Source organism: Erythrolamprus reginae, chromosome 3 (genome assembly GCF_031021105.1).
Source record: "Erythrolamprus reginae isolate rEryReg1 chromosome 3, rEryReg1.hap1, whole genome shotgun sequence".
NCBI classification, from domain to species: Eukaryota; Metazoa; Chordata; class Lepidosauria; order Squamata; family Dipsadidae; genus Erythrolamprus; species Erythrolamprus reginae.
This window is the reverse complement of record NC_091952.1, coordinates 200,153,227-200,177,999: the sequence shown is the minus strand read 5'-3', so window position 1 is coordinate 200,177,999 and position 24,773 is coordinate 200,153,227. Positions and strand designations below refer to the sequence as shown.

The following is a 24,773-nucleotide window of genomic DNA, read 5'->3' as shown; positions in this document are numbered from 1 at the left end:
AATTTAACAACTGCAGTGGTTCACTTAACTGTAGCAAGTGTCATAAATGGAGCAAAGCTAATTTAATAACTGTTTTGTTTAGCAATGGAAATTTTGGGCTCAATCGTGGTTGCAAGTTGAAGACTCTCTTCAAGAAAGAGAGCATTAGGTAGTTTTCAACCTACAACTAATTCATTCAACAACTATTCAAAGTTACAATAGTATTGAACAACTGATCCTTCAAGTTCTGGCTGCCCGTGGACACATAATTATTATTTAGGTTTTTGGCAACCGGCTTGCACTTATGACTAGTTGTAGCATCCCACAATCATTTGCAACCTTCTCTGATGGCTTTCCCAGAAAGTCCATTGGGAAGCTGACATTGAATTTTGTAAGCTGCTGGGCTAAGTCTTCCCAATTCATGCATCCTTCCCAGTCCCTCTGTGCTTGGGCCAAACAGGGCACTCACATGCCATCCCCATCCTGCATAGCATCTCTTCCACACCCTTTCGCACCTTCCCTGAGTCACACTTCTTGCACTCTGGGAGTCTCTCGAATCTATGCTGCACTTCTTGAACACCCACTTGTATTCTTCTGAGGGGCGGCATACAAATAATAAATAAAATAAATAAATAAATAAATAAATACCCCTCCAATCCTCTCCTCCATCCCTGTGCAGCCCTCGTAGAAGCCACTTACACGTCCACAGAGCTTGAGATTTATAATTGCCTGCCAGCTTTCCATTAACTTTAGTTATAGGAAACCAGCAGGAAGATGTTCACCTAAAGGCCATGGAATTTAATTAACAACTGGGACTGCAAGGATTGCAGTCACTAAGCAGTGCAGTCAACATTTTATGACTGTATCACTTAGCAGTGGAAGGGTTTTGAGATTGAGGTAATAATGAGAAATGTGCTTACTGGAATACCTAGTTTAATATTTTTCCCCCCACAAAACTTTGAATTAAAGCCATAGTTCCTCTTGTTTTGGCAGTGTTAGAAAAAATGTTACTGGTGGGATTAGTATAATTATTTTACCATATAATCCATAAAATAGTTTTTTGTTCCAAAAGAATAGGTTGAAAATGCAACACTTACTTTAAAATAATTTGGATTTAGATGAAATCCCCATTAAGTCTCTGAAACTGGCAAGGTCAAAGCTACTGAGAAACATTCACAGAAACAGTACCAGGAAACTCTACCAGACAAGATAGGAAAGCATGAAATATGGGACTCGGACCTACCGGAGATGGGAGCTCAGAAGGCAGATTGGAATTTAGAGCAGCGTTTCCCAACCGGTGTGCCGCGGCACACCGGTGTGCCGCGAGACATGGCCAGGTGTGCCGCCAAGCTCCGGCTGGGCGGGGCGCTGCCGGTACTTCCGTCCCGGGGCTCCCGCTCGCAGCTGTCCCCCGGCTCCTGCTCGATGCCGCGGTTTTCGGCGCTCTCCTGCTGGGCTCCAAAGAAGGAAGGCGGGAAAAAGCCTTTTTCCCACCTTCCTTCTTTGGAGCCCAGCAGGAGAGCGCCGAAAACCGCGGCATCGAGCAGGAGCCGGTTGACAGCTGCGAGCGGGAGCCCCGGGACGGAAGTACCGGCAGCGCCCCGCCCAGCTGGAGCTTCTCTGTCATCCACGGCAAGTGTCCTTTGTGGCCCCGCGGGAGGGCACTGGCGTTGGGAGCGGGGCGGGGGGCCGCAGCAGCCGCAGGCAGTCGCGAGAAGATGTTGGCGGCGAGAGGGAGCTCTCTCTCTCTCTCTCAGCTGACTGCAAGCGGGAGCCCTGACGGTGGCGGTTGGACCTGCGGCAAGTGTCCTTTGTGGCCCGGCGGGAGGGCACTGGCGATGGGAGCGGGGGGGGTGGCCGCAGCGGCCGCAGGCAGTCGCAGGGAGATGTCGGCGGCGAGAGGGAGCTCTCTCTCTCTCTCAGCTGACTGCAAGCGGGAGCCCTGACGGTGGCGGTTGAACGTGCTGCTGGCGCTGCGGGCCTGGCATATACGGTGTCCAGCAGCACGTCCAGCTGCCGCCGTCAGGGCTCCCGCTTGCAGTCAGCTGAGAGAGAGAGAGAAAGAAAGAAAGAGAGACATAGCAAGAGAGGCAGAGAAAGAGAGACAGAGCAAGAAAGAGAAAGAGAGATAGAGAGAGAGAAAGAGAGACATAGCAAGAGAAAAAGAGAGAGAGAGAAAGAAAGAGAGACATAGCAAGAGAAAAAGAGAGACTTAGCAAGAGAGGCAGAGAGAGAGAGAAAGAGAAAGAAAGAGAGACATAGCAAGAGAGACAGAGAGAGAGAAAGAGAGAGAAAGAAAGAGAGATAGCAAGAGAGGCAAAGAGAAAGAAAGAGACATATAGCAAGACAGTGAAAGAGAGAGAGAGAGCAAGAGAGAGAGAGAAAAGCAAGAAAGAGATAGCAAGAGAGACAGAGAGAGAGAGCAAGGGAGAGAGAAAGACATAGAGGAAGGGAAGGAGGGAGAGAGAAAGAGAGAAAAAAAGAGAGGAAGAAAGAAAGAAAGGAATGGAGAGAGAGAAGGGAAGGAAGGAAAAGAGAGAAAGAGGGAGAAATAGAGCGAAAGGGAGGAAGAGAGAGGGTTTTTTTGTCCAAACTTTTCTTTAGCCCGCCCCCCCGCCCCGCCCCCCTTCAGTGTTCCCCAGGATTTTGAAAATATGAATAATGTGCCGCGGCTCAAAAAAGGTTGGGAAACACTGATTTAGAGGGCTAAATTCAGCTCTCTTCCTCATGTAGTCTGGAAGACAGTGGCCTGGGTCTGAGCCTAAGCCTTGTCTCAATTTCTACAATTCACAATGCTATTTATTCTTGGAGGGAACAGTTTGAAAAGTTGTTTAAGTTATGCCTGTAGGCAGGGGCAGATTCCCTTTTTTTTTGAATGCCCTGGGTGCAAACGCACACGTCCCAACATGTTTTTGCTTTTACGTATACTCCAGAAGCAAAATCTCACAAGGGGACACACGCGAGAGAGATTTCAGCAATTGCCGAAATCGTGTGTGTGCGTCCCCTCGTGAGATTTTGCTTTCTGCCATACGCAGAAGCAAAAACACACTGGGATACACGCACATGCCCACAGGAGAAGCTAAGCTAGGTACGCAGCTCAATTTTTGATACTGGTGTGGTGTCCTTTGCCGTTCCGGTAGGAACCCGCTACTGCCAGTGGGGCGCCCAATTCCCATCTTATATATTTTCTTTATTTGAAAAAATTAAAGCAGAATGATTACTTCGACTAATACAAGAGAAGGGAGAAGGCTGAATGGACCAGCTTGGGCAACGGGGTTAGAGATAAATGTAATGGATTGTTAATAGGGTTGTGCGTTTTCCAAGCCAATTTCACATAAATATATTCTCTTTTTTAGCATCAAGTGGAGTTGTAAATAATCAAGCTATCTAGTATAAGAAATTCTAAAATTAAAATTAAGATTTATTTATATAGGTAAGAACCCATCTATTCAAAGCGGCAAATCGTCACCTCTTTCAGAAGCACTTGATTTTTCTGCGGGTCCAAGCCATTCAAATATAGGAAGAAAACGTTCACACAGGTTTGTTTTTTCGGGTCATGGGTAAGGGTTGGTGGGATGGAAAGCAAGCCCAGCCCCTGCAGGAATCCAGTAAGGGGAGATGGGAAGATGGGGGGGGGTGAGGCACCGTCCCTGGAGTTGGCCATAACAACAAATGATTGAGGAGGGCGCTGCAGGGGCCAGAATCTTGGGAATTGGTCATAAGCAGCTTTTGGAGTGGGGATCCACCATAAGGTCAAAAGGCCACTAAGTGAGCAGTCATGGCAAAAATAATAATTTTATTATTTATTTTTTCTTTATTTACAAAATAGTTTGATCAGCATTATTTGCATACTAAACCTGAAATAGATATATTTGTTCATAATAGTTATTAGATAAATGATATACATTTGTGATTTACAAATGTATTCCTTTTATAAATATTACTTATTCACATTGTAAATTTTAAATTATCAGTAATAATTAAACTAATTTATTCATATAATCATAGATCAGAAGAAATGGATTCATCTCCTATGAAGAAAAGAATGGGAAACGGCAACTAATGAATTATTTCCCAAAAAAAGATGACGTAGATTAATTACATTTGTTAAAATTCAATTGTATATTGAAATGTCTATATTTTACAAAAATAATGTTACTTTCATTGATACTTTTATATTCATAAATGAATTGTTTTTATTAATAAGAATTGATTTATTTTTTAATAGAACATCATTTTTTTGTGTATCAGTTATTAGCTTTCAAGTTATGAAAATATAAAAATATTTTTTACATATGAACATTTTCAAATTTGATAATAAAAGTTTGGAATTACATCCCTTTTCATAGTACATTAATGTGTAACAAATTATCATTTTTAATACGGTATAAGAATTTCATAAACATGAACGGTTTTAACTGAAAAAACCCTAATATTACTGAATATAACAGTATCCTGCTGGGCATCTAAATACTTCCTGTTTGTAAAGTATAGCTGAAATAAGAGTATGTGTGCAATTAAGATTGAAAAGTTGATGTACATTCTTACCTATTATTTAATACAATAGTAGTAAGAGACTCCAGTTAGTGAATACTTCTAACTTAATGAAATAATTATTGAAGGCTGTTCATCCTAATTTTCTCTAATCATTCGGTGTTATTAACAAACAACTTTTTATTAGGTAACTAAAGCACTTCCAATATTTTTTTAAAGTTATAATATATCCTCATCAGTTATACTGACAACAGAAAAGGAAAATATACAGAATACATTAAGTCTGGGGTTTCCAAACTGCACTTCAGTCAGCACCTCACATGTACCCCCAACTTTCAGATTTACTATACAGTAATACCTCATCTTACGAACCTAATTGGTTCTGGAAGTAGGTTCGTAAGGCGAAACGTTCGTAAGACGAAACATTGTTTCCCATAGGAAACAATGTAAAAGCGATTAATCCGTGCAAAAAATAATAATAAATCCCAAAATGGCGCTCCGCTGGGCGCCGCCGCCCTGCTGTCACCTTTTAAAACAGCCGGGGGGCTTCTCGCCGTTCTCCCGAACCCAAACTTTTCGGGTTCGGGAGAATGCCGAGAAGCCCCCCGGCTGTTTTAAAAGGTGACAGCCGGCCGGCGGCGGCCAGCAGAGCGCCATTTTGCGATCTGCGGTGGGTTCGTAAGCCGAAAAAAGTTCCTAAGAAGAGACAAAAAATTTCCGAACCCAGGGTTCATATCACGAGGGGTTCGTATCATGAGGTACCACTGTACAGGAAAATTCAGTCAATGTTCAGCTTTTACTGCTGAAAGATAATTTGTCAAACGTCCCAGCTTGGAAAGGTCAAATTTAATAATATTTTTTAAAACCCTGATTTCTCTTGCATTGCAATTACATTATTATGAAAAAGATTACTGGTTTCACTTTTCAGGAGGTGTAATTTTCAAATACTAACCTTATTATCCTAAATTAAAGGAGTCACTTAGCGACTGAGAAGTATATTGATTTTCAGTGATACAGTGGTATTCCACTGTAAAGTGGTACAGAATTGAGGTAAAATTACTGGATTCAGTGCTACATTGGGTCATACTATTAAGTGTTTGTTCATATTAAATTAGGAAAAATGCATGAGCAATAGTCCTGGAAATCAGCAAAGGTATTCTGCTCTAGATGTGACTTTGTTACAGAAATCTAAATTCTCTTAGATCTTTCCAATCCATTCTGATCTAATGATTGAGGAAAATAACTCTCAGGCGGTCTACAGAAATTTACACCTATGAATATGCACAGACTGGATATTTTCCTTCAGGAGGAAGCCAACAGACCATATATGGGAGAAGACATAAAAGGGGTGGTCTGAAGTCACCAAGACTGCTTCAGCAAAGCAATTTGAGTGATTCTGCTTCAATGAAATAAAGTTACCTCCACGTTCTAAATTGTTCTATCAAGCCAAACCTGTATTGCTTCTCACACATATTAGAACAGAGGTGTCAAATTCGATTTCATTGAGGGCTGCATCAGGGTTGTGTTTGACTTTGGGGGGAGGGTGGGATGGGTATAGCCGGGGTGGGTGTGGCCAGCTTTGCTTGTTTGTTTATTAGATTTGTATGCCGCCCCTCTCCGTAGACTCAGCTTGATGTCACCTATGGTGGCCTGAGTGCTTTGCCAGCAAAAACTGGTTCCCAAGCTCCATTTTCACCTGCCTTCAACCCAATGCCAGTGAAAGTGGGGTTTGAGAGCCCATTTTAGCTGGCAGAAGCAAAGCAGGCCAATCCGCTGTTTCTAGGGTGAGCCCATGGGCCAGATCTAAGTACCCCGTGGGCTGGAACGGGCTTCCAGGCCTTGTGTTTGACACCCCTGTACTAGAGACTAAAATTCCCCACTGGGAACTTAAATGTGCATTCCTACCCTGAGTAGGAGGGTGTCTAAATGATCCCTTCCAACTCTATGAATCTTTTGAGTCCATAGATTTGTGATGGTGGCACACAGACCTCGCTCTGGCCACACATACCGTGGCAAGCTGCGGTTCTAGTTTCTGCCGCATACATGCACTCCGTCGAGCTGGTGTTTCCAGGGCTCTGGTGCTGGAACTCCATTCCATCACTGCCATAGATAATTGAAGTAAATGTTCGTATATTGCTATTTTATATACTAATCAGAATGATTGTAATTGTAAATTTCAAAGATAAAGATATTTAAAAAGATGTATAAATGTATAAAATATATAAATGTATATAAAAATACTAAATCATAAAACATAAAACATTCACATCACAGAATCTTCGTATGTGAAGAAGTTCTCTTTTTATCATCTGTTACCAAAAAAGGAAACTGCTCTTACAAGTTGCAGCTCTTTTATTTAAAGACTGAAATTGCAGCATTAAACAAGCAACACTTAATTGTATACTTTTTGTTGTCTGTTTGTTTACTCTATGAAAACTACCTTTGGACCATGCTTGTTATATCTTAAATGCCATGCCTCTCATTAAGGCAGCAGTCTAAGATTGGTGCTTCCAGTAGATTATTTTTTGTTAACACCAAGGAAGGATTCTGGTTTAATTTAAAGGAAAAAATAATTTATATCATTCACCTATACTGGCTGCATTCTGAAATAAAATCTTTTATAGTTTTATAAAAACTTTCAACAAGTAGAAACAGCTTAGAAACAAGGAGACCATGGATTCTAGTCCAGCTTTAGACATGAAAACGAACTGGGTGATCTTGGGACAATCATTCTCAGCCCAATCTTCCTCACAGGATTGTTATTATGGGGGAAATAGGAGAAGGAAGTAGAATTATGTATATTCAACAAGTGGAAATATTTATTTAAAAAATAACAAATGTAAAACAGATTATGGGATTGCAGGATGTTTCACTCATTGTATGAGCCAATTTCAAGTGCTCCATGGCGATCATGTGACTGCAAGTAAGCTGGTATGGCCAGATCTTGAGGACTGGTGGTAACCATCAGTCCTTCAGCACCTTGAACAGTGGTTAAACAAATGGTCATTAACTGAGGATTACCTGAAGTTCAGTTTTCCTTTGCTTTACAGACCTGCAAAAGTCATAAATGCAAGAAAGTTTACGGTATGTTTTTCATCACCATTGTAATGGTCACAGTACAAGGCAGTTGTAAACAAGATTAATTTGTTTTTCTGCATTTCTCTGTTTTACAAATTTAAACATTAACAATATTTTATTTTATTATTTGATAAATTTAAATTTCCACTTAAATTGCATGATAATAGCTTTTAATATTAAAATGTATATTTCTAAGCAACCTTGTTGGTTCAATATTAAGTATATTATTTATACTACATATTAGGACAACTTCAAGGGAAAAGGAAGCAACCAGTCATCAGTTGAGGGTTACCTATAGGTACATTTTAGAAAACAATGTTTATTTTTTCTTATGCTCCTAAGTAATGGAACAAAATTCTTACACTACAACTGATTGTTTTAATGCTCCATTACTTCCACTACAAGGAAAAACTGATACTTCACTATTCTCTTTTTCTTTGATTATACAATAAAGTTTGCTATCTAGAATCATTGGAATTTGGATGTAATTTTCATCACAACTCAAAACAGATTGTATATTTTCTATATATAGGCATGACAGTATTTTCTGATATTTTTACCAAATCACAATTGATATTTAATCATTCAGTGCTAAACATAGAGCTTTATCAAATACATTATTCTGGCAATTACTTTCTCAAAGAAGCATTTGGCTGATTTCAAAACTAAGTAAGAAATCCCAGGACAATGGGAAGTTAAATAATGTTCTAGAGACGCTAGAGAAATAAAAGTTTAAACAATACTAAATTCTTACTTGGCAAGTAGGTTTTTTTTTTTTAATGGCTGCCTGAGTCCCCCGGATGAAAAAAATATATCTTAAGGAGCTTACCAAAAACTCCTCTTTACTTTCATCCCTGATTTTTTTAATATACATTGCAGAATTTTTGAATACATTTACAGTACAATAAAAATAGATTGGTTCCAAACACAACTGATTATCCCCCCACTATTGTTCATGATTTATGAAATTTGGCTAGCATGTTTATTCTCTGTCTACATATGTCCCAACATTAGTACTTTAGAAAAATGCTTATTGGAGCTAGTACCATCAGCATTAACTCCTCATTCCTTTCTTCTCATATTTATTAAAGATACATAATTTTAAAACCATATTTATATTATGATGCAGTTGTATTCTTGCCATCAAGTAAGCTCCATTGAACTCTAGGGAACATACTATTATATTGCCTAAAGATGTATGGGATTGTATTATTACTTATATACATGCTGTTCCATTTACCAGACTTCACACATTTGTGTTATTTTTTTCCCTTTCAAAACAAAAACACATTCACATTCTGCAATTTGTTATAGCCTGTGCTGTCACTATTTTTCTCATCAAAACTTCTAGCTCAGTTAAAGGAGCACACATGCTTTTCAAATGATTTGGTGGAACTCTCAAGTTCTTCAAGGTGGATAAAAAAACTAGCTTTTAAAATTACTAATATAAACAAGTAACTATTGAGATGGAGCCTACCTGTAATTGCTATTCATGGGACAAATATTTCCTCACAATTTACAAATGTGTCCTAATGTATGCTCAAAACATCTTCTGTATCTGAAATAGTAATTTTCCTGCCTCCAAGTACATTGTTATACTAGAAGTTATGACTTATTTCAAATTTTGAACAGCTGTGGTGGCACAATGCATAGAACAGTGATGGCGAACCTTTTTTTCCCTGGGTGCCGAAAGAGCGTGAACGTACACTATAGTACATGCACGAGTGTCCACACCCATAATTCAATGCCTGGGGATGGAGAAAACAACTCGCCCCCTCCGGACGCCCTCTGGATACCAGAAACAGCCTGTTTCAAAACTTCTGGTGGGTCCAGTAGGCTCGTGTTTCATTCCCCCCAGGCTCCAAAGGCTTCCCCCATCCTCCCCGAGGCTCTGGAAGCCAAAAATGCCCTCCCAGAGCCTCTGTGCAAGCTAAAAATCAGTTGGTCAGCACAAGTGCACATTGGAACTGAGCTAGGACAATGGCATCATGTGCACATTGGAGCTGAGCTAGGACATCGCATGCCAGCAGATATGGCTCGTTGTCCAACAGTGGCACCCGTGCCATAGGTTTGCCATCACTAGCATAGAATATAGTATTGCAGGCTAATTCTGCCAACCACCAGGAGTTCAATCCTCACCAACTCAAGGCTGGCCCATCCTTTCAAGTTTGGTAAAATAAGGATCTGTTAACGTTTGTTGGAATCAATATGCTGACTCATGTAAGCCACTTAGAGAGGGCTGTAAAGCACTATGAAGTGGTATATCAATCTAAGTGCTATTGCTATTCAAATTATTGTCAACAAGCATATAGTTGAAAGCTTATTCAGCTAGACAAGTTTGCTTGGTTTTGTTCAGTAATTTTGTATTTGGTGTAAAAGCAGATGATTTCTTCAAGTCAGAGTCTTGTGACTGTGCAAGTTTGCAAATTATTACAATACTGTTTTCTTAATGTTGCCATTATATTTCCTATACCTTATAATAATGATGCTCCTCTGTGGAAACTATACCTGCTACAGGAAAACTATATAAATTTTTGAAATCAGAACAAAAAAATGATTCAGAAAAGACAAGGTCAACTGCCATGATTACAAAAAATATTTTTTGTGGACCTGTGTAATTAAGACTTTCTTTTGGAAATGTATCCTACTGTTTACTTTCAGAAATGAACCATGATGTATCTTCAAGGTATGACAGTAAAATAAATTGTGCAATGCATGCATGCCTTTAATGGCTGAAGAATTTTCTTGGCCTGCCTATTTATTACCAAAACTTGTCACCTTTAAATGAGCGCATCGCAGGGCAACAATTGTTGAGCCCAGGTTCCTCGAAGTGGCTTTCTGACAGAATATTGTCCAGCATCCTGAAACCCTGGAAGGGGTTGTCTAGTTAGAATAGAATAGAATAGAATAGAATAGAATAGAATTCTTCATTGGCCAAGTGTGATTGGACATACAAGGAATTTGTCTTGGTGCATATGCTCACTGTACAAGGAATTTGTCTTGGTGCAAATGCTCTCAGTGTACATAAAAGAAAATATTGCTCACTAAAGTGCCTGAACAGACTGATGAGCGCTTGTTTTGGACGTGCTTGCTGCATTGTGTAAGAGCATTCTTGGAAAAGAAAAAGGTTCAACCAGTCCCCAGTTGAATGGAAAGAAAAGGGCCGGGGAGGGGACGGTTTGGAAGCTAAAACTCCGTTTGGTCGGAAACTCGCGAAGCTTTGCCCAGCAGACAGAGAGAGAGAGAGAGAGAGAGATTAAAGAGGCCTCGGAACAAAGGCTCGGTGAGGGAAGGGATGAAGGCAAAGACACCCGAGGCGCTTGCGTGAGGGCTCGCAGAGCCGGGAACACGCACCCGCCTCAAACCCTTCACTACCACTTAGTTTCTCACGGCCGCCTCACGCTGTTTCTCCTCAACTCTCCTCACGCTCTCCGACGAGAGCAATTTGTGCCTTGCTCCTCAAAGCAAGAATGAAAAACGGTTGCACGCTGTTTGGTCAGACAAGAAAAGCGGGGGAGGAGGAGGAGGAGGAGAGGGAGGCTAGCCACCCTTCGGGTAGGATGTGCGAACTGGAGGGCGGAAACTTTGGAAGAAGGAGAAGAAGGAAAGAACTGAGCGGGCCAGACAGAGATTTCTTGCGCCGGTGGAAAAAACTCAGCGGGAGAACTGAAACGGAGGCAACCCGAAGTGAAGCAAAAAACCCCAAACAAACAAAACCTGGCGGGAGAAGAGGAAAAGGCGTGTGAGAAGCGGAGAAGCGACGGATAAGTTAGCCAGCAGGCGGGCGAATTCCCACCACAGAGGCTCTTCGTTTTCACGCCCCGTCGATTCCCACGCGAGTTAAACTCAGCTAGTGGCCCGCCACTTCGGGCGGAAATGGAGCTGCTCGCGAAGCCCTTCGGCTGCTTGGTAGCGCTGGTCTTGTCACTCGGGGGCTGCCTCAGCCAGGTCTCCCTCTACTCGGGTCCCGGCCGTTCGGGCGCCAGAAACAAGTAAGAGACTCTCCGCACGCGCGACCCAAATCCGCCTTCCTTTCTCCGGGCCAGGCGGGAAACTAATTGAGCATTTCAGGTTTCTCAGGGGCTCCTACAGAGAGTTTCGCGGCTCGCTCTCTCTGTCTCTCTCTATTTATCTATCTATCTATCTATCTATCTATCTATCTATCTATCTATCTATCTATCTATCTATCTAGGGTTGGTAGTTTCAAATTTCTGGGCACTTATATCTCAGAAGACTTCTCATGGACTATGAATGTTAATATGCTTGTGAAGAAGGCAAAAAGGAGGCTGTACTTCCTGAGAATGCTCAGGAAGATAAATTTATCTCAGCATCTACTGTTGTCCTACTATCGCAGCACCATTGAGATTGTCCTGACATACGGCATTCTAGCTTGGTATGGGAGCAGCTCTGTAGCGAACAAAAAAGCTCTACAGAGAATTATTAAAACTGCCCAGAACATCATTGGGCTCCAGCTACCCGCCCTGGATGACATCTTCACATCTCGCTGTTCTAAGAAGGTGCATACCATTCTCAAAGACTCTTCTCATCCTGCTTTCAATCTTTTTGAACTGTTGCCTTCTGGCAGAAGATACAGAACAACTAGAACTCAGACCACACATTTCCTGAATAGTTTTTAATCCCAGAGCTATACTTGCACTTAACAACGAACTAGAGGGTCACCATCAGTGAACTGTTGGACAATATTATTCTGTTTGTCATGTAGATGGTTGAGTGGTTCAGGGTGGGGAATTTTGTAGTGGGTGGGACATTTTATTCTATTTTTTATTCTATTTTTAAATTTACCTACTCTGATTTTATGTATAGTGAGACTGGTCTCTGGGTGTCACATGACTTTCGTTGCCAATGACAATTCGTTGCTTGACAATGACAATAAATTTATTATTATTATTATTATTATTATTATTATCTAACATATTTTTGCTGATAATGAAAAGGAAGGGAGATAGAGAGATAGATATAGGTATATTTGTCAAGTACGTATTGGTAATATGCAAATGAGGGGTTATTTACATATATAGCAGATATAACGCTATTTATATATATGAGATGTTTATTAATAAGAGGTAAATATTAGGAAAGAGACATTAGGCACGCTTTTGTGCTTATGCATGCCCCTTGCTGACCTCTTAGGAATTGGGTGAGGTCAACAGTGAACAGTCTAAGGGCGAAGTTTTGGGGATTTGGTGATGAAACTACAGTCAGATAGTGATTTCCAAGCATTAACCACTTGGTTGCTAAAGTCATATTTCCTACAGTCAACTTTGGAGTGGTTTACTTTGAGTTTGTATCTGTTGCGTGTTCGTGTATTGTTGTGGATGAAGCTGAGGTAGTCGTTGACAGGAAGGACGTTGTAGCAGATGATTTTATTAGTTATGCTTAGGTTGTGCCAAAGGTGACGTAGTTCTAAGCTTTTTAAGCCTAGTATTTCAAGTCTGGTTGCATAAGATATTCTGTTCCGAGTAGAGGACTCTTAAAATATCCCTGAACAATTTCTAAATGTATTTATGTCCAAAATGCATTGTGGATTACAGACAGATGAGCTATATTCAAGGATTGGTATGGCAATATTACCAGAGAAGAAGCTACTTCTGATTAGGTTAATGACTCTTGAAGCCTTTTTGACGATGTTGTTGCAGTGGGATTTGGTACTTAAGTCATTTGAGCATTCCAAAATCTTTGACAGAGTGAGGATCATCTGCAAGGTCTTGTCTATTCAGCTTTGTATTTGGTGTCCTGGTTCTTTTTGCCAATGTGTAGCACAGAGCATTTGTTGGTTGAGATTTGGAGTTGCCAGATGTTTGACCCTTCTGACACAAAGTCAAGGTCTTTTTGGAGGGTAGCAGTGTTACCAGTGGTATTGAAGAGTTTTACATCATTGGCGAAGAGAACTCAGTTGCTTGTAATATGATCGCAAAGGTCATTTATACAGAGTATGAAGACTGTTGGTCTTAGTACGCTGCCTTGGGGTACACCGCTGTTAACAGGAGCAGGATTAAATAGCACTCCCTATTTTGACCACTTAGATAGATAGATAGATAGATAGCACTCAACATAAACTTTGAAAAATCCTACAGGACCAGTTCCCTACCAAACCTATGGTCACTAGCCACGGTCATATCTATGAATAATTTAAAAAACCCAAATCACCAGGGTGGAGTCTAGTCTCTTGGATAGGTGCCAAATCCTGGCTTTTCTCTCTGCTGTTGACAACTCGGAAGAGACGTGAGAGGCTGGTTTGAAATACTCAAAGTCAGATTCTCAAACCGGCCAGTTGGAGCAAATGGTGGCAAAATGGGGAATGGGCCACATGGAGTAAATGGTGGCCTGGGGCAAGGGTGGCCTGGGAAGCCTTGGAAAGCTCCTCCCTGATCCGTAGAGTCAGTTAACAACTTCTGAGCTAGGAAGCAGGGCCTACTGGTGTTGCCACCTTCTGAAAGAACTTAGGCTGAATTTACACGTGCCTGATTTTTCTTTCTATGAGTCTCCCAGGGCCAACTAAATAGAAACATATTCGACTTGAATTGGCAAGTTCCTTTTTCAACGTCTATATTGTGATTCATTTTATCCTGCCTTTGATTTAATAAATGCTCCTTTTTAGCCAGCACAAAACAGTTTGGGTGCCAGTGCATTCCAGTGCCATTCGGTTACTTCTGCTTATTTTCATAGGGTTGTGCTTCCCCCACTCCTCTGACAAATGACTTAAGGTTAGGAATATTGATTGACAGCTGACAATACAATGAATTTATAAACAATTTAATCCCAATAAGAGCCCATCCTGGTGGGTGGTTCTGCACTTGGATCCCTCCTTCCTTCCTAAGGTGAATTCCTTGTTCCACAGTGCACAGGAAATAATCTTGCCAGACTTCTGCCCAGGTCCATCTCACATCCTGGACAAGAGATGGCACACCTTGTACGTTAGGAAAGCCCTCTGCACCTATATCAAGCATCTCTTAGAAAGACAGTTTGTATCTTTCCAGCCTTCAGCTATGAGTAACAAGGTTACACCATTGACCATAGGCCAGTGGTTACACCATTGACCATAGGCCAGTGGATAGGATCATGCATCGCCAAAGCCTACAAGCTTCAGGCTCTCACATTACTTAGGTGAGTGACAGCCCATTCCATCAGAAGTACGTCCATGACGGCTGCATGGGCAACACAGACCTCTATTGAGAACATCTGTAGGGTAGCAACATGGTCTTTTCTATCCCCATTAATACAACACTACAAACTGGATGTCTTCGCTTCAGCTGAAGTGGCCTTCGGCAGGCAGGTGCTCCAGAAGGTGCATATAGGCTTGGGGACTTGGGACTGCTACCCACTCTTAGGACAGCCAGCTTTGGAACATCCCATTCCTTGGGTTCTCTACTCACCACACCGGGGAAGGGGCATTGGTCTTACCTGATATGCTCCTTCTCTGTGTGCTGAGAGAGAATCCAACTCCACCCTGGTGACCATCTGGTCCAAAGTCCAGGAGTGGCCAGAATCAGCACCGGAAATATGTCATGTCAATCAGTACGCCTTCATCAAAATTAGGCATGCACAGACAAAGTAGGCGTGACCAAAAGATTGACTGATCCAGTCTCCGAGCAGAAGAGCAGAGTTAACTCATTCTTTGGTTTCTCTCTCAATACAACGAGAAGGAATGTATCAGATAAGACCAACGCCCCTTTTTGTAGAACATTTATAGGTAATTCTCAACTTGCAACCATTTGTTTACTGACAGATCAAGATTACAGCGGCACTAAAAAAGTTACTTATGACAAGCAGGAAGAGGGAGATTGTGATCCCGCTATATAGAGCGCTGGTGAGATCACATTTGGAATACTGTGTTCAGTTCTGGAGACCTCGCCTACAAAAAGATATTGACAAAATTGAACGGGTCCAAAGACAGGCTACGAGAATGGTGGAAGGTCTTAAGCATAAAACTTATCAGGAAAGACTTAATGAACTCAATCTGTATAGTCTGGACTGGAGGACAGAAGGAAAAGGGGGGACATGATCGAAACATTTAAATACTGTATGTCAAAGGGTTAAATAAGGTCCAGGAGGGAAGTGTTTTTAATAGGAAAGTGAACACAAGAACAAGGGGACACAATCTGAAGTTATTTGGGGGAAATATCAAAAGCAACATGAAAAAAATATTCTTTTACTGAAAGAGTAGTAGATCCTTGGAACAAACTTCCATCAGATGAAGGTTGGTAAATCCACAGTAACTGAATTTAAACATGCCTTGGATATACATATATCCATCCTAAGATAAAAATACAGGATATAGTATAAGGGCAGACTAGATGGATCATGAGGTCTTTTTCTGCCGTCAGTCTTCTATGTTTCTATGTTTCTATGTTTCTATGACAGGTTTCACATTTACAACCATTGCAGCATCCCCATGGTCACATGTTAAAAATTTGTTTGGAAACTTGCATGCATTTATGACACTTGCATTGTTCTGGAGTCATATGATCATCATTTTTAATCTTCCTAGCTAACTTCCAACAAGCAAAGTCGATAGGGGAAGCATGATTTACTTAACAACCTCAATGATTTACTTAATAACATTCATGTTAATGTTCTGTGGTAGAACATTTCGTGCCTTATAGGCCTTACCAACTACCTGCAGACACATCACAAACAGGCCACAACCTGCTAGATGTCAAGGTTCTCTTCGAATACAATGGACGAACATCATCAATAACTTTCATAAAAGAAAGGAGCATCGCAACGTTAAGACTTTTTGGACTTCAACTCCCAGTTGGATGAGAATTCTAACATCTGAAGTTGAAAGCTGGACAACCCTGATTTAAATAATTTGTGTAAAATAATACATATATTTCCTTGAATACCTGTTTATGCTTTTTCCAGCATTGTTATTGTTATTTAGAGTAGCCTGATACTTAGGGGTTTTGTTGTTGTTGTTGCTGTTGTACTTGATTGTTTCAAAATTTTAATAAGCAAAATTCCACACAGATGGCAGTATGTAGTCTTTAAAAAAAGTAGAGTTCTATTAGAATGAGAAAAATTTAATTGCAGCAAGCAAAAACAGTAAGCAAAGATGTTGATATCTGATTCAAGTACTGTACTTAAAACATTTGCCCTCTTTCATTTAGTTTCTTGCAGTTCTGCATGCAGAGTTTGCATGGCGATGTATTATTACTCCACCTGTTCTCATTTAGCACAGCTATGAATTCTGTCTCTCACATTTTGGAATGAAGGATTTCTGTCTCCAGATCTCAAAAAAAACCAAAACCAACCCCACAAATCCTGTATCTACTTATCTGGGAATATGGCTCAGTCTTGTATCTGAGTAGACTTACATAGAAATGAGTCTTTACCGTCATATGTTCTCTTATTCTCTACACCGCTGCATTTTATTTAATTTATATATTTGCATCTAGAAAGAACACATGTGCTAGACCAATGATGACGAACCTATGCCACGGGTGGCACGCAGAACCATATCTGCTGGCACGCAAGCCATTACCCTAGCTCAGCTCCAATGTGCATGTGCCAGCCAGCCAGTTGAGTTTCGGCTCTCCTGGAAGCTCTGGAAGGGCATTTTCGGCTTCCAGAGAGTTTCCAGGGGGATGTGGGAGGGCAAAAACCCGGGCCTACTGGGCCCACCAGAGGTTGGGAAATGGGCTGTTTCAGACCGCCAAAGGGCCTCTGGGGATGGCGGGCAAGGCCATTTTCACCTTTCCCAGGCATTGAATTATAGGCGTGGCCACTCACGCATGTATGATAACACACACACACACATACACACACACATGATTTTGGCACTCAAGGGAAAAAAGGTTTACCATCACTGTGCTAGAGCTTCTACTACAAGATCTTCTGTGTTCTTCATGTATTGGGCCAGTGGTAGGAAGTGGAAAAAAATAATTGTTTCTCTGCTTTAATTGTCTCTTGGGTAAAACACTGGACCAATATTCCATCTTTGTTTTAGACCAACAACTTTAATAATATTAAACTATTTTAGTATATTATGATATTATTATTGTAATGGATGCCTTTTCTGTTCTCAACTTCTCTACAGAAACTGGTGTGCCTATGTAGTGAACAAGAATGTAACCTGTTCTGTGCTGGATGGCACCGAAAGCTTTGTTCAGGTTCAGTATGGATGTCTGTGGAACCAAGAACCCTGCCCACATGCTCCCATGTAAGTAAGAATACCTCAATCTAGAATGGGAAAGTATTTTTATCCTTTTCGGAAAAGCAGTACAGCCATATCTAGCGTATCCTGTGGCTCTACCATTTTTTAAAAGTGAAGCTGCAGCATAAATTATGTATATTGTAGCCCAAGACAGCTGAAGCTAATTAGAAACGTTGACTCTTCAATAAATCATGCGACAATTTATTGTTGTGTTATTCAAACCAGAGGAGGAAATTGCAAAAAAATATAATTACTTAAGTAATTTAAGACTAACATCAGATGATGATTTTTTAATACTTTAATCAGAGTTAGCACAATTAGTACCTGGAGTTTTGCTCAGTCTGCTGTTGAATCTGGGTATATGCTTGTTGGTGAATTCTTTGTTAATTCTTTGGCTTAGATTTATTTATTTGTTTTGTCAAGTACATATTGGTGATATACAGTCTAAGGGTAAAGTTTTGGAAGTTTGGTGATGATACTACAGAGTCTGGTAGTGCATCAACTACTCGGTTACTAAAGTAACTAAAGGTTACTAAAAGATGTTTTTTTCATTTCAAGGTTGCAGGCATCCTGAGCAACCATAAAGTTTGTTGTAAATCAGCAGCACTCTTTGGGATGAAGACAAAATGTACTCAAAATTTTGAGTCTCTGTGTTTAAAATATGTGTTGTTCTGACATCCAGAAATACATATTTTAGAATGTAAAGAGTTAGACTTTTATGAAATACAAACCATAAAGGCATTGAAGGAGTTGTTAAAATAGAAATCTTAGCTAGCCATTTGGCGGTAGAGGAAGGGGAGGAGTGTCCGACTGATGTGAATAGCATAATAACACAAGCCTCACCCCCTTTTTTGCATGTGTCACAGCATATGCTCAAAAAGGAAGAATACCAAGATGGTATTGTTTTCATCAGAATAATTCTTTGGGTGCCATTGCATCTGTCCAAGTGGATCTTCCTTGAAATATGGTAACAGAAGCCATTCCATTACTTTGTTATCAAACTGAGAAGTACCAAGAAGATACCTTTTCCCCATATTTGAGAAAGTTTAGCAAGTAAATTCCACTGTTTCAATTTCAAGAGTAATGTACATAGTGTTGGTCTGTCTCTCAATCTATCTAACCCGATTTTTGTAATATTCAGAATTTCAAATATAAAATCCCTTTTTCTTTGTGTCAGTTTAGTTTCTTCTAAATAGAGATATGGAGATTTTTTTTACCAAACAAGGCAAAGTGTCTGAGTTCTTCCTTGGAAAAGCTAGGGAGGAAAGGCTAATTGTCCTCTCTCTACTTCTCTTCTGCAAGTGCCTTCTTTAACTGCCTTCTGGCACAACAGCTATGGATAAGTCATCACTTATAGTTATATTTGAACAAACAGTATTACGTATGCATCAATCTCAAACCTATGTCAGCCTTTTTAGGTGAAGAATAATATCACTTTTAATAATGCATTCAAATAGCCCAATATTTAAAATAAACACAGGAAATATTGTTGGGTGAAGTACCAGAATGAACCTGGCTAGGTTTTTAAAAAATATTTTCTAGCTTATTAGTTGCATTGGGTATGTAACTAAGATATAAAGATATTGAAAAGACAGAAAATGTTAAGTGTTTTAAACTTTAAATAAAGTTTCAATAAAAGACTTTATTTCAGTCTTTTGGCATGTTTGTTTGTAAATCCCAGATTGCTGGGTGGAATGATTTTTTTTTACATCCTATGACCTAATATCTCTATCTCTATCAACAAAGAAGAACAATACACTCTTTTTTATAGAATTTGCACAGATGTTCATTCTCTCATGCATGATTCACAACTTCCTTGAAGTTCACACTAGCTTCCCCTTTGTCCAAATGAAATATAGACATCTGCATTTGAGCTATAATGTTACTTGATGTTTTAAAAAAGAGGCTAATGCTCTATTCATGTTTAAAACAAAAATGGAATACAATGAAAAACTTCATGTAGCAGTATAATTGAATGGCTTAGTGTTGCTGGCTTAATATACTCTCCATCATGGCGACCCATAATCTTTTTATATGACTTCATGTGCTGCACAGTCATTGTGATCAGCTTTGGAAAATGGACCATATTCTCTAGATGTAATATGTAACAGCCCCTGCTTTGTTTTAGCATATTTATGACTTGCTTGCTATGGTCCCTCTTTCTCATGTAGCAGATGGTGTCCTTTGAGTAAGGAGTTAACTAGACCAAAAGAACTTCGGGTTAATTCAGTGCATGCAAAGAAAAGGAAGAGGTTCATTGCTCTGCTCCTTATTCATGATTATTTTGGAAGAAAGAAAGAATAATTCACTAGCAGACAACATTGCTTGGATAGGCAGGAAGTTTGGTTGAACACATTGCATGCAGCTGGAAGAGAGAATAACTTTACATTCAGTTTTCTTTTGCTCAGTTCTTGCTTCAAAATTATAAGCCAAGAATTTTAGTTTAGAGTAAATTAGCTGGGAGAAGCCACTTATAAATCTGACATTATTTAATTGGCTTATTTGACTATTTTGCAGAAAGAACAGAAAAAATTGAGCCCAGTTTTTTCCCCCCACATGGGTTCTTTTTGTTCTGGCACATGTATTTTACTAACTTAATACTGTGCAATGTGGTAAACACCATCTGAAAAACTGAAGGCTACATTTTTCTGTGAAGAAGGTTTATATGATTTATAATACTAGTATACAAAATTAATAAAAATTAGAGTATGCAGATTCATTATACTACAGAGTGGCTGGAAAGCCAGTTTGGTGTAGTATTAAGGCACCAGGCTAGAAACCAGGAGAACTGTACTCTAGTCCTGCCTTGTGCACAAAGCCAACTGGGTGACTTTAGGCCAGTTATTCTTTCCAAGCTCTAGGAAGGACACAATGGCAAATCACTTTCCAAAACTCTTGCCAAGAAAAATTCAGGGACCAGCCCACAAACTGAATTAAAAGCAACCCCACCATCAACAAAAACATGGCTTCTAGCATTTCTCTGCTAGTGTATATTGTACAAATGAACAAAGAAAGCAATATATTGGAAAACAAAGCCAGAACTTTCTATTCATAGGGTAAGTGGTGCGCCAGTTGCAGCCCTACCTAGACAGGGAGTCTCTGCTCACAGTCACTCATGCCTTCATCACCTCGAGGTTTGACTACTGCAATGCTCTCTACATGGGGCTGCCTTTGAAAAGCATTCAGAAACTACAAATTGTGCAAAATGCACACTCACATATTTCTCCAACACTCCGTGGTCTGCATTGGTTGCCATTTGGTTTCCCAACCCAATTCAAAGTGTTGGTTATGACCTATAAAGCCCTGTATGGCATGGGACCAGAATACCTCGAGACCGCCTTCTGCCGCATGAATCCCAGTGACTGGTCAGGTCCCACAGAGTTGGCCTCCTCCAGGTTCCATCAATGTCATTTGGCGGTGCCCAGGGGAGAGCCTTCTCTGTGGGGGCCCCGGCCCTCTGGAATCAGCTCCCCTCGGAGATTCATGTAGCCCCCACCCTCCTTGCCTTCCGTAAGATACTGAAGACTCACTTATGCCGTCCGGTCTGGGGCTATTAGATCTTTGCCCCCTGCCCAATGAATGTGTTGAGAGAATGTGGAGTGAATGTAATGATTGTTTTTTATGGTTTCTTGGGGGTTTTCTATATTTTTAATTTGTTAATTGGATTAAGATAATGTTTATTATATATTTTATATATTGTGAGCCACCCGAAGTCCTCGGAGAGGGGAAGCATAGAAATCCAATTAACAACAACAACAACAACAACAACAACAATATTATTATTATTATTATTATTATTATTATTATTTCTAAAGATAAGTATTATCACATCTCTTGCTATGACTAGGATTTTGTCCGTAATATTTGATTTCAGGAAGGCACTGCAACGTTTCATGACAAACTTTAGTTCTCAATGAAAAACACAGGTGGTAGATGTTATAACTTCAAACACTCCTGCGAGCTATCTCAGTTCTAAAGGAAATTAACAATTAAGAAACCACAATATGTTACTAAAGAAAACGGTTAGGAAATCCCCAATAGACTTTAAGAGTAATCTTTAACTTTTTTGGGGGTGGGTGGGAAAGCTTTAGAAAGTACCTCTGATGATTCTTTGGATAATTGGAACATTTTAAATAGTACAATGTTTGCCTTTGTGTGATTTTAGTTTCTCATACCTTATAGTTAAAAACACAGTGGGTTTGTAATATCTCATGGGAAATATGATTCCATGGTTTGGGAATGTTTAACTGCTGTGGATTCAGCAATAAGGGAGTGGTTCTGTTTTCAGCACTTACATAACACTTCACATTTCTGTGTTCTGCAATAAGCCCATTTGTAACTTGATGTAGAAAAGACTGTCTTCTCCTTAAGCAGTAGAACTCTTTGGCTGAGCGCAAGCCTGTAATCTAGCGTGTGGAGGCTGAGACTGGCATGGGAACATTGAATACTGGTGTTAATACTCAGGTCACCATATCCTACCTAGCAACTAAGCTGCTACATTACAGACTAATTGAAGCTTTCAAAGATAGCCCCAGATGCAGTACAATTAAATAGGTTGAAATCGTGTCATTATTTTGCAGTCCTCATATTTATTTATTTATTTATTTATTTATTTTATTTGTCATACAAATATAGTATTGTATTGTTGTATGTTTAACATACTATAAGTATAAAGTAGAGATAGAAAAGATAAAAAGACATTAGGACAGGAATGGTAGGCAGAAAAGTGCACTTATGCACGCTCCTTAGGTAATACTGGGTAATACTAGGTAATACTGCAACAAGTATTGCAGTATTACTTACAGTAATACAGTATTACTCAAGCCAAAAATAGCAGAGAATTGCTAGAAGCCTCTGATAAATTAAATAAATAAATTCCGCAAGAGCTTAAAGACCCACCTGTGCCGACAGGCCTGGGGCCATTAGCGAGTAGCCCCTGGCTGATGAAGGGAATGTATGTTTAACTGTTTGAATGAAAGTGATGGGTTCTTAAGGAATTGGGGGGTTTAGATTAATAAATTTAATTTTAAATTTGGATTTTGGACGTTTTTTAATTGTTCATTTATTTGTTGTAAGCTGCCGTGAATCTTCAGGAGGGGGGCATATAAATCCAAATAATTAACAATAAACAAATAAATAAACAAATAAACAAATAAACAAATAAATAAGCCATCAGTAGACACACAGACATTAACAATATCTCTAGACCTGAGATGGCGCACCTATGGCACAGGTGCCACAAGTGGCACGCGGAGCCATATCTGCTGGCACACAAGCCTTTATCCTAGCTCAGCTCCAATGTACATGTGTGTGCCGGCCAGCTAATTTTTGGCTTGCCCGGAGGCCATGGGAGGGCATTTTCAACTTCCGGAGAGCCTCTGGTGGGGTGGGAAAGGGTATTTTTTTGTCTCTAGAGCCTGGGGAAGGCAAAAAACGGGCCTACCGGGCCACCAGAGTTTGGGAAATTGGCTGTTTATGGCCTCTAAAAGGCCTCCTGGGGAGGCAGAGAGCCATTTTCGCCATCCCCACTGAATTATGGGTGTGGGCACTCACGCATGCACAATGGCACATGCACACACACTTTCGGCACCCGAGGGAAAAAAGGTTCACCATCACTGCTCTAGACTATGCAAAGGAGACAATCAACAAGCCAAAGGGGGGGGGGAATAAACACCTTTCCGTCAGTGATATATACCCAAATGAACATACTGTAGATTAACTTCAAGATTAACACCAGATCAACAATCAAGTAAACAATATACCCCATTCAAGAAACTGCCAAATAAGCCATCAGTAAACAGCCCAACCAAAAGACCACCCCCATCAACTTTGACAAGGCAAGACAGAGAGTGAACCCCTACTCCTTAGTAGCACTAATGATGTTGCCTACTTTGTGTAATGAAACATCTGCAAGAAAACAACCAAGCTCAGAAAGCACTAAGCATCCCTTTGAGCCGTGATGGTGAACCTATGCAGGGGGGATTGGGCGCTCAGGAGTTGGGGTTACACGCACATTGCATTGTGGGTGTGTGCGCAATCAGTGTCGAAATGCTTAGCCATCACTGCCTTAGAGTCTCATGATCCAAGAAGGGTGCAATTGGAATACCACATGAAATTATACAAATGCTCTATGTTACTTAACTAGTAAATTCATCAAATAAGAAACTAAACGCAGTCCTTCTTCATATAAAAAGATCCACAGTGCTAGCCTTTGCGTTCACATGCATTTACTGTAGAGACAAAATGCCAATATAAATGCTGCAATTGTAAGAACAACACCCATGTGGGTGCTATAGAGTTACCTTTTGAGTATTTATGCTATCATATTCAAGCTAGAATGACTTTTAAAATCTTATGATCAGTTATTGTTTTGCAAGTACAGTGATACCTTGTCTTACAAACTTAATTGGTTCGGGACAAGGTTCTTAAGGTGAAATGTTTGTAAGACGAAACAATGTTTCCCATAGGAATCAATGGAAAAGTGATTAATGCGTGCAAGCCCAAAATTAACCCGTTTTGCCAGATGAAGCGCCCGTTTTTGCGCTGCTGGGACTCCCTTGAGGCTCCCCTCCACTCCATGGGAAACCCCACCTCCGGACTTCTGTGTTTTTGTGATGCTGCAGGGCAATCCCAGCAGTGCAAAAACGGGTGCTTCGCTGGCAATGGAAGTCCGGAGGTGGGGTTTCCCAGCGAGGGGAGCCTCAGCAAAATTGCAGCATCGCAAAAACACGGAAGTCCTGAAAACCCCACCTCTGGACCTCTGTCTTTTTGCAATGCTGTGATTTCACTGAGGCTCTGGACTTCCATTGCCAGCGAAGCACCCGTTTTTGCACTGCTGGGATTCCCCTGCTGGGATTCCCATGCTGGGATTCCCCTGCAGCATCACAAAAACACAGAAGTCCAGAGGTGGGGTTTCCCATGGAGGGGAGCCTCAGGGGAATCCCAGCAGCAAAAAAATAGGTGCTTCGCTGGCAACGGAAGTCCGGAGGCAGGGCATCCCAGCGGCGGTGGTGGGTTTGTAAGGTGAAAGTAGTTTGTAAGATGA

At 40.5% G+C, this 24,773-nt stretch overlaps 2 protein-coding genes across 5 annotated transcripts in view; both read left to right on the top strand.

Moving 5' to 3' along the window:
• SMCHD1 (structural maintenance of chromosomes flexible hinge domain containing 1) overlaps nt 1-4,315 on the top strand; it is a 93,296-nt gene extending 88,981 nt beyond the window's left edge. For 2 of the 3 annotated variants that reach the window (XM_070747592.1, XM_070747594.1), the window contains 2 exons: nt 3,413-3,518; nt 3,988-4,315. In XM_070747592.1, coding sequence (XP_070603693.1) covers nt 3,413-3,518; nt 3,988-4,042 — 161 coding nt within the window. In that variant the 3' untranslated portion in view covers nt 4,043-4,315. The remainder of the gene's footprint in view (nt 1-3,412; nt 3,519-3,987) is intronic. The other variant, XM_070747593.1, reaches the window with a different exon arrangement.
• Nucleotides 4,316-10,785: 6,470 nt separating this feature from the next.
• The window catches only part of EMILIN2 (elastin microfibril interfacer 2), a 42,426-nt gene continuing 28,438 nt past the window's right edge, over nt 10,786-24,773 (top strand). For both annotated transcript variants that reach the window (XM_070747589.1, XM_070747588.1), the window contains exons 1-2: nt 10,786-11,543; nt 17,612-17,734. In XM_070747589.1, coding sequence (XP_070603690.1) covers nt 11,428-11,543; nt 17,612-17,734 — 239 coding nt within the window. In that variant the 5' untranslated portion in view covers nt 10,786-11,427. The remainder of the gene's footprint in view (nt 11,544-17,611; nt 17,735-24,773) is intronic.